Below are 10,269 nucleotides of genomic sequence, written 5' to 3' on the forward strand. Positions count from 1 at the left end.
CTGGGTACCCGGAATTTCTGCTCACCCCTAGTTATATCCTCGACAATTTTTTTTTATTCACCATATACTCTAAATGTTTTCAAAATTCATCGTATACCCCTCGATTTCTTAATGATTCACCATATGCCCTTAATGATTAACGATTGTCAACTTTTTTGATAATTAACCCCTAATTATGTTACCTAATCCTAATCAACTCATATTTCAGTCGTTAGCCTTAATTGAACACCATTAAAATACCACAAATGACTTCTTTAGCTCTTTTCCTCCATAACTCATTTCCTTCTTTTTTGGACTGAGGTGTTATTTCAATAGTAATCTGTTGGGGGTAAATGAGCGAAATACGAATTAAATAAGGTTTAGTAATGGAATCAAGAGGTACCGATCAAAAATTGATAATCGTTAATCGTTAAGAGTACATGTTGTATTATCAAGAAATTAGGGAGTATATAATGAATTTTGAAAACATAAAAAATTTATGGGAAATATATGGTAAAAAATCAGTAAAAAGAACTTTTAAGACAGGATTGGTATTAAATAATCTACCGCTTTATCCTCGAGAAATGCATAAATGCAGGCTCGTCCTCCCTACAGTAACGCGTAACTCCCCATCGAAGAAGACGAAAAAGTAATTATACCAAAAAAAACAGCCGATGAAACTCCAGACATTTGTCTCACAAATCAAATGTCTCAGAAAAAAGTAATTATACTTCACTTTCTCTACTTCAAAAAAAAAAAAAAAACACCATCTCAACGGTCACTTTTTTCTGCTACTTCCATTATTCTTAATTCTGACCACCATAAAAAAACATATTCACTTGAAAAACCACAAACGTTATTAATTCTCTAATGGCGGATTTCTTCTTCAGTTTCTCCATAATTTTTTCTCTCCTCCTCGCAGTACCCTGGCGGCCCATTCAAGCCCAACAAGTTAAAGCAGTGGTGCAGCAGCAGCAGCTATGGTGTGTGGCAAAGAACAACGCGGAGGATTCCGCACTTCAGCAGGCCATAGATTGGGCTTGTGGGCCAGGAGCTGCTGATTGTGGGCCGATCCAAAATAGTGGGCCTTGTTATGACCCAAATGATCTCATTGATATGGCTTCCTATGCTTTCAATGACTACTGTCTTAAACATGGCATGACTGATGAAACTTGCAACTTCAGCAACACTGCTGCTCTCACTGCTCTTGATCCCAGTAAATTTTTTTTTTTTGCTAATTTCTATGTGATTTTTGTCTTTTTAAAAATAAATAAATGATTTAGTGAGTGTTTTATTTCATTTATTTGGAATTTTTCCAGGTCATGACAAGTGCAAATATCCATCAAGGTAACTCTCTTTTTTCTTGTTATTTATTTATTTTTATATTGTTATTGAAGTTGCTAATTGAGGAAATATTGTTGTTTTTTTTTTCGGGTTGAATTTGGTGTTATGTAGAGGTTTAAGGATACAAGGGAAAATCAGAATTTTTGTGCTTAGAATTTTGTTGTAGGTTTTGGTGGTTGATGCTGGTTAGGAATAAATTCAAATTTGGGGTTCAGAATGTATGCTCTCTGGCATTATTGAGGTTGATGATTAGTTTCTAGTAGAATGGAAGCCAGTATCAATTATAACTTTTCTATCCTAACTTAAGGTGTCACTTAGTATAAATTGGTTATTTTTGAAGAAAAGGGAGCTCTTGTTTCGATGTATGTGACTTCAGGGCAAATATAACATTGTAGTTTGTGATTCTTACTCAAATGTAACAGAGTAATTTTGTGATTGTTGGAACTTTCCTATCTAAAGTTTGCAATAGAATTTTGTAGTTTTGGCCTCTTTCTGTTTAAGAACAGTTAGATAGGGAACAAGTTCATGAAGAGGGGTAATCTGGTTAATCCACTTCGAATATGTACCACCTTAATGCCTAAGCCTTTTTGTTTGTGTTTCGGGTAATGGTCTCTTCACTTGTCAGGACATTTCATCTTTTTTTTTTTGTGCATTCTCTTGGTATGATAATTTTCCAAAGATTTTTTACTTGGAGTTGGCGATGATATATTTTTTTCTCATAACACGGTTCATGCACCAATCCGATTTTGGGGATAAAGGCTTTGATATCACACAATAATAAGAGATTCAGTCCCAAGAAGATCGGAGGAGAAATGATAGAGAATGGAGGGTGCTGATAGTAGGATTGTTGTATTGATGATTCACTCTCTCTTTGCAAACGTTTACACATCAATACCTAATATACTAGAGATAGCCGACAAACTACTTGATCAAATGAGACAAAGTAATAGCTAAAAGGACAGTCTAGCTCATTACTAACTAATGATTACTTGATTAGTACCAGGATTCTAGGTGGAAATTTGTGAAGTGTGACTTGCGCGACGAGCTGAACCAAGAGAAATGGTTCGGTCGCGAGTCGCGACCCATGTCGCAAGGTGCTGCATGATGAATTTTGGAGCAGCAAGGCAGAATGTACGTCGCGAGTCGCGAAGCTCATCGCGACCCAGTCGCGAGTCGCGACCTAGCTGGCGAGTCGCGAGCTGGGCGTTTTATTGGGCGTTTTATCGCGGAGCGCGTTTTTGCCCGGTTTTCTCTACGACTTACGATTTAGACTTCATATAAATATGTTATTTCATATTTTTAGGGCTTTTTACCACAAAAGTTGAGAGAGAGATTAGAGAAAACACAATAGAGAAGATTAGAGAGAGTCTTTGAGATTCAATTGGAAATCCATTCAATTGAATCTTGCCTATTGTATTTGTAATCGTCTCGTTCATAGTGAAACAATCTTTTCCCCGCCTTGAGGACGTAGCTATCAATTGATAGTGAACCTCGTTAAATTTGTGTGTTCTTTATTCGTTTCTTGAGTTTATTGCTTTGATAATCGCTTCCGTTGCAACAAACTTGGTATCTAGAGCTTGAGATTAAAATCAGCGTTAGGGTTTTGGGAAGATGAATAGATGAACTCAAAGATTGAAAGTTTACGGGAGGAACAGTTTTGGGCTATGGCAGATAAAGATGGCGCTTTGTTGAAGCAACAAGGCATCTGGAAACCTCTTGTCAAGAGTGACAAGAGTGGAGCGGCTGGAGGCCCTAGTGAGGCCGAATTGGAGGCGATGGAGGAGAAGGCTCACTCCACGATTTTGCTGTGCTTGGCAGACGATGTGATCACAGAGGTTGCAGATGAAATCACTGCGGCAGGTCTGTGGGCGAAGTTGGAGAGTCTCTACATGACGAAGTCACTCACCAACAAGTTGCTTTTGAAGCAACGGCTGTTTGCCTTGCGTATGCAAGGAGGTACGTCTCTAAGAGATCATTTAGATCAACTTAATACTATTTTACTTGATTTGCGTAATATAGATGTTAAGATTGAGGATGAAGATGCTGCTTTGATTTTGCTTGTTTCACTTCCACATTCATATGAGAACTTTGTTGAGTCATTTGTTGTTGGGAGAGAGACTGTGACCCTAGAGGAGGTGAAGTCAGCACTTTTTACTAGGGAGTTGCGCCATGAAGGCGGCAACGACTGAGAGTGGTGGAGATTCAGGGGCTGGGTTGGTGGTGAACTCGGCTAAGGGGAAGGGTCCTAAGAAGAAGAAAAATTCTAAGGGTAAAGAGACCAATCCTAGGAATGTCTGTCACTATTGCAAAGAACCTGGCCATTGGAAGAATAAATGTCCCAAGAATCCTAAAGCTTCCAATGCTAACATTGCACAACAGGATACGAAATATGACTCCGAAGAGGACCTAGCATTAGCTGCTGTTGATATGCCTAGTCCGTCTGATCGTTGGATTTTAGATTCGGGGTGTTCTTACCATATGTGTCCAAATCGTGATTGGTTTACTTCTTATGAGTCTTGTAATGGTGGTAATGTTACTATGGGTAATGATGCTGCTTGTAAGGTTGTAGGGGAGGTTCCATCAAGATAAGACTTTGGGGGTGAGATTCGTACATTGATGAATGTTAGACATGTTCCACAGTTAAAGAAAAATCTGATTTCTCTGGGTGTCTTAGATGAAGGAGGGTTTACTTTTTCTGGCTCGGATGGGGAACTATGTGTGTGGAAAGGTTCGAAGTGGTGCTTAAGAGCACTAAGTTGGGTACTCTGTATGTGTTACAAGGTACTACTCTGACTGGTTCTGCTAATGTTGCATCTACAAGTTCTGAGGAGATGACTAAGTTGTGGCATAGACGACTTGGGCATATGGGTGAGCGGGGGATGCAGATATTATCCAAGATGAACCTTCTTTGTGGCCACAAGGTGAAGAACCTTGAGTTTTGTGAGCACTGTGTGTTGGGTAAGCAACACAGGACTAAGTTTGGGAAGGGGCTGCACATAACTAAGGCGACGCTGGATTATATTCACTCAGATTGCTGGGGGCCTGCTCGGGTAGAAGGTATAGGAGGATTCAGTTATTTTGTGACTTTTATGATGATTTCTCCAGGTACTGTTGGCTTTATTGTTTAAAGCATAAGGGAGAGGCTTTTAAGACTTTTGTGCAATGGAAAGTCTTAGTGGAAAATCAGACAGGAAAGAAGGTTAAGAGGCTACGTACGGATAATGGTTTAGAATTTGTTAATGATGAGTTCAATGAGCTTTGCAGGGACGCAGGGATAGTGAGACATCGCACTGTCAGGAAAACACCACAGCAGAATGGTGTTGCAGAGCGCATGAACCAGACTTTGCTAGAGAGAGTTCGATGCATGCTTTCTAATGCAGGGTTGACTAGGAAGTACTGGAGTGAAGCCGTGAAAACGGCATGTTACTTGATAAACCGTGGTCCTCATACAGGTATTGACTGCAAGGTACCTTATGAGGTATGGTCTGGGAGAAGTGCTGAGTATTCTGGTTTGCGTGTTTTTGGTTGTATGGTCTATTATCATGTGAATGAGGGTAAACTTGAACCAAGGGCTAAGAAGGGTTGTTTTTTGGGTATGGAGATGGTGTGAAGGGTTACAGGATTTGGTCCCCATCAGAAGGGCGTGTTATACTTAGTAGAGATGTTACTTTTGATGAAAACACTATGTTTGTATCTGCTAACAAACCTGCAGGTGATACTGATGAGAGCACAGATGAAGGATCTGAGCAAGTAGTTGCTCCAGACCCTACTCCACAGCCACAGGTTCGAACTCAGGGGAAGGATAATGAGGCTCCAGTGAGTTCTACCATTGTGGAGACTAGTCAGAGGGATGTAGCTGTTGTTGATGAAACAGCTGATGTTGAGTCTAATCATAGGAAACTGTTGTTGAAGGTCAGAAACGACCTAGGAAGAAGACGCAGAGACTGATTGAAAGATAGAGGGCAGGAATGTTCCTGGCCGAAACTGCTGTGTAGAGGAGATGATTGGTTATGCATTACATGTAGCTGAAGATATTGAGTCACCTGAGCCAATGTCCTACAAGGAAGCAGTTTCTAGTAACGAATCAGCTAAGTGGTTAGTTGCTATGAGTGAGGAGATGGAGTCTCTTCACAAGAACCAGACATGGGAACATCGTGAGGATACCACAGGGTCGTAAGGTGGTTGGTTGTGCAAGTGGGTTTTCAAGAGGAAAGAGGGAACTTCAGAGGGTGAAAGTGTCAGATATAAAGCCAGGCTAGTTGCAAAAGGGTTCAGTCAGAGGGAAGGGGTCGACTACAATGAGATTTTCTCGCCAGTGGTTCGTCATACTTCTATTAGAGTGTTATTAGCAATGGTAGCACATTTTGATCTGGAACTTGAGCAGTTAGATGTGAAAACAGCTTTCCTACATGGGGAGTTGGAGGAGGATATTCTGATGAGTCAACCAGAGGGGTTCGTTGTTCCAGGAAAAGAGAAGTTTGCTTGCAGTCTGAAGAAGTCCTTGTATGGACTTAAGCAGTCACCAGACAGTGGTACAAGAGATTTGACAGCTTCATGGTTGAGCATGGTTTTGACAGGAGTCCATATGATTGTTGTGTTTATCATAGCAAGGTGGAGGACGGTTCATATATTTATTTATTATTATATGTTGATGACATGCTTATTGCAGCAAAGAAGAAGTCAAACGTGTTGAAGAAGCTTCTGAGTTCCGAGTTTGACATGAAAGATTTGGGAGCAGCAAAGAAGATTCTTGGCATGGAGATCTATAGGGATCATGGACGGAAGAAACTTTTCCTTTCTCAGAAAAGTTATATCTTGAAGGTACTTGACAGGTTTGGTATGAGTACTGCGAAATCTATTGATACTCCTGCTGCTGCAAATGCTCGTCTTTCTGTTGTGCTTTCTCCTCAATCTGATGAGGAAAAAGAGTATATGTCTAAGGTTCCGTATGCTAGTGCTGTTGGTAGTCTGATGTATGCTATGGTTTGCACTAGGCCAGACTTAGCACATGCTGTTAGTGTTGTGAGCAGGTTTATGACTCAACCAGGGAAGGAACACTGGCAGGCAGTGAAGCGGATTTTCCGCTACTTGAGAGGAACGGCAGATGTGGGTCTCATTTATGGGAATGATACTGAGTGTTTGGTGACCGGATATTCTGATTCGGACTATGCAGGTGATATAGACACTAGAAAATCGATGACTGGGTATGTATACACTCTAGGAGGTTCTGTGGTTAGTTGGAAGGCTACTTTGCAGTCTTCAGTGACTTTGTCTACTACGGAGGCTGAGTACATGGCTTTGACTGCTGCAGCAAAGGAGGGTATATGGTTACGTGGTTTGGTTAGTGATTGGGTCTCACCATGATCGTGCACTGTGTATTGTGATAGCTTGAGTGCTATTTGTCTTGCAAGGATCAGGTGCACCATGATAGACTAAACACATTGATGTAAGGTACCTTTTCTGAGGAGTGAGAAGAGGATAGTGGTGAAGAAGTTGGGACTGCAGACAACCCAGCTGATATGTTCACCAAGCCAGTTCCAGTTCGCAAGTTCAAACATTGCTTGGACTTGTTGAACGTTGATAGTCACATATGACCTTGTGAGAGGTTGTGCCTCAAGGTGGAGGCAATCCCGGCCCCGGGATAAAGTGGGAAGCCCGGCATCGGGTTAAAGATGCAACTGCAGGAGGGAAAAGAGTATCTTGAGTACTGTTGGAAAGATACGTGCTTGGTTGATTGTTTCGAGGTGGAGTTGTGTGGTAGATGCAAGTCAAGGTGGAGATTTGTGAAGTGCGACTTGCGCGACGAGCTGAACCAAGAGAATGTCGCGAGGTGCTGCATGATGAATTTTGGAGCAGCAAGGCAGAATATACGTCGCGAGTCGCGAAGCTCATCGCGACCTCATCGCGACCCATCGCGACCCAGTCGCGAGTCGCGACCTAGCTCGCGAGCCGCGAGCTGGGCGTTTTATCGCGGAGCGCGTTTTTGCCCGGTTTTCTCTACGACTTACGACTTGTATTTTAGACTTCATATAAATATGTTATTTCATATTTTAGGGCTTTTTACCACAAAAGTTAGAGAGAGAGATTAGAGAAAATACAATAGAGAAGATTAGAGAGAGTCTTTGAGATTCAATTGGAAATCCATTCAATTGAATCTTGCCTATTGTATTTGTAATCGTCTCCTTCATAGTGAAACAATCTTTTCCCCTGCCTTGAGGACGTAGCTATCATATTGATAGTGAACCTCGTTAAATCTTGTGTGTTCTTTATTCGTTTCCTTGAGTTTATTGCTTTGATAATCGCTTCCGTTGCAACAAAATTCTAGTAGAGTGATTATTTCTTGGAAAATATAAATGACATTTCTCTTCCTATTACGCAATAATACCGAAATTTAGATCAAATATATCTTTTAGTAGAATGTGGTAAGAGATATAAATTCTGAAGCCAGGTGATGAGTGTAGTGCCTCGTTTGAAGGAGGTCAATATTTACTCACTTATAAGAAATTTAGTTAAACAAATATCTGCAAGAGTGATCCTCGTTGAAAAAAGGAGCATTTTTGCTTCGAAGCTGGAAAGAGGAAAATCATTAGCGACATATATTGTGCTTGTAATTAGGTGCCTTAATCTCATTCTAGAAGGAGAGGGTGCATTTTGCTATTGGTAATCAATGAAAATTGCAATTAGCTTTTTAAAGTTTTCTCACCATCCCTTAAGTGACCTATGTTATAAGTTTATCGTGATTACCGTCTTTACCCTGTCACTGGAAAACTTACAGTGGTGTGGCATATGTTTTTCTTTTTGCATCTAATCTATGGAAGGGTAGGATTTCAAAATCCCATCGATTGATGATGTTTGTTGCCAAGGCTGTACACAACACAGGTAGTATCACTACAACAACTTCTGGGCTTTGGCAGGCCTTAGGCCAGTTAGCAGTTGGAACTAATGCGATTTAACTTTTTATCCATAGTTCTCTCTAAATATGGATTTGTGATATGGGTCAAACTATTGTTAATAACTAGTTCAAGTTAGTTAAGGTTAGTTAAGTTTGGCGCCAATTTCAGGTAGTTGCATGTAACTAACTATAATGAGATATGGGTATTCAATTGCTTGTAAAGAATACCTATATGTACTAGCTAAGGCTGTTAGAGAAATATCATCAAAGAAATTAAACACATTTTCTCTCTCCTATCCTGTCTATCTCTCTATCTCATGTCTGAATTCTATCCTTTCTCTTCTAAGTTATGTTTATCTGGATTGTTCTCAGAATACAGTAATTAGTGGTAGGGAGCTAAGCTCCTGCATCAATTTGGTAGGATGGAGAGAATGTGATTGTTCTCCATCAAAATTGCTGAATAAGACTGACAGCAATTCATGTTAGTAAATTTGTAAAGCAACCATGTAAGTCGAAGACTCTTCCATCTTCATTACTTATGGAGAATACTATCGTACGCCTTTTTAGAGCTGAATTTTCTAGTATAGGCAAAATTGCGATCACCTCAGGAAAAAAGGAACTTGAGAAGTGGAAGTTATTCGCCATCTTTGATGGACTTTTGACCCTGCAATTTTGCTTGTTCCTTATTAAATTCTGATATTCATGCATGCATAGAATAAGGGCAGATGACTTCACAGAGTTAGAGTATTGAGAGAGTACAGAGCAAAATTTGGATGGCCAAATGGGCGGGTGTGGGCCCCAACATTAGAGAGAAGGTAAGGAAGGAGAAAATTAAATAAGAGTCTCTATACATTGGTACCAGGTATCCAGAAATTTTTTTTTCAAGAAAATTTGGAGTGTTTGGTTTGACGGAAAACCTTTGCTTCGAAAAGTAGTTTTTCAATCTTCTGTTGTTTGGTTTGTGAGGTAGAAATTCGTTTTCCAAGAGATGGAATAGCTCTTCCAAGGAACAAAAACACTTTCCAAACGAAGGAATGCCACATTCCATCATATTTATTACCTTTCTCTTCTTCCATCCATCCTCTCCCTTCAATATTCTTTTTTCCTTTTCTCTCCAACTTTTCTTGTAAGGATGCAATCTAATGGAAACTAAATTTTGAATGTGGTTCCCTTTGGGACATGTTTTCTGTATATTCAAAGATAGTCTTATTATTCAATTGGTTTCCTCATTCTGCAATATGATAATGTATCCATTCTTTGGGTTATGTGCTGAAGTATCGCTACTATATTACTCCGTTTAATAATCTTCATTGTTGCTTTTCAGCACTTTCTCTGCTGCAAATTCTACCACCCCTTCAACTGCAGGGATTATACCAGGTAGTGAAAATCTAAGTGGGTGTCCTCAATTTGCTGCCACACAGGTTTGGATGTTAGCCCTCCTGAATCTGCTTCTTGTAAGCTTTACATGTTCCCTATGACTGATGAAAATCGGAAGGATTAAGATTAATGAGCGAAGTAGTTAAGCGGAGAGTGCCATATGAACATAGAGTTGGCTCTTTATCTTATTCAAATATCATTCCTAGTGAATTTCTGTTCCCTGGTTTCGATCCTTATATTATGATCAAACACCTTTTTTCCTATATAATTTATCTAACCAATTGGTAGATTTGTTGTTTCTGTACAGTGTGGTATCTTAGCCCATACAATATAAGTGATTTTCGTGGTTTTCTTGTGTCTTGATTAGCTTTGGTTAAATAAACTGTGCGCTGCATATTATTGAGTATTTGAGTTTCCAAAACTAATCAGATCATCGAAGTTGTCTGTTACGTTTACCCAGAAGTAATTTCATGGAAGTTGTCACGATCACCTGATGGTCCCAATCTAAGCTCAATTGTACATTATACAATATAACTCAAATTTTGCTCGAGGAAAATTGATCTATGATTAACAGTGATTTTGCTTCCTCCGTTTCAATTTAGTTGTAACACTTTCTATTTTAGGAAGTTTCAATATTTTTTTTTTTTTTTTTGATTGGGAAATTAAGTCCGCCCAAG

General features: G+C 39.8%; 1 protein-coding gene across 3 annotated transcripts; it reads left to right on the forward strand.

Moving 5' to 3' along the window:
• The first annotated feature begins 532 nt into the window (after positions 1-532).
• Positions 533-9,942, forward strand: LOC104903421 (PLASMODESMATA CALLOSE-BINDING PROTEIN 5). Of its 3 annotated transcripts, XM_057391879.1 has the most exons (4): positions 541-699; positions 902-1,195; positions 1,299-1,326; positions 9,540-9,942. In XM_057391879.1, exons 1-4 carry the CDS (start codon positions 654-656, stop codon positions 9,691-9,693), a joined length of 522 nt encoding a protein of 173 aa, XP_057247862.1. In that variant the 5' UTR covers positions 541-653; the 3' UTR covers positions 9,694-9,942. The 3 variants fall into 3 exon arrangements, with proteins under 3 accessions (XP_048492172.1, XP_057247862.1, XP_057247861.1); XM_048636215.2 differs by lacking the exon at positions 9,540-9,942 and adding an exon at positions 2,321-2,591 and having other exon boundaries at positions 533-1,195; XM_057391878.1 differs by having other exon boundaries at positions 545-1,195.
• The last annotated feature ends 327 nt before the right edge of the window (positions 9,943-10,269 follow it).

Source organism: Beta vulgaris, chromosome 9, assembly GCF_026745355.1.
Source record: "Beta vulgaris subsp. vulgaris cultivar EL10 chromosome 9, EL10.2, whole genome shotgun sequence".
NCBI lineage: Eukaryota > Viridiplantae > Streptophyta > Magnoliopsida > Caryophyllales > Amaranthaceae > Beta > Beta vulgaris.

What these genes read in the sequence shown, in the direction of transcription:
- LOC104903421 (XM_057391878.1), top strand. Translation starts at nt 850, where the DNA reads ATGGCGGATTTCTTCTTCAGTTTCTCCATAATTTTTTCTCTCCTCCTC. An exon ending in TCTCACTGCTCTTGATCCCA is followed by an intron (nt 1,196 to 1,298) that starts GTAAATTTTTTT and finishes GAATTTTTCCAG; the next exon opens with GTCATGACAAGTGCAAATAT. An exon ending in AAGTGCAAATATCCATCAAG is followed by an intron (nt 1,327 to 9,539) that starts GTAACTCTCTTT and finishes GTTGCTTTTCAG; the next exon opens with CACTTTCTCTGCTGCAAATT.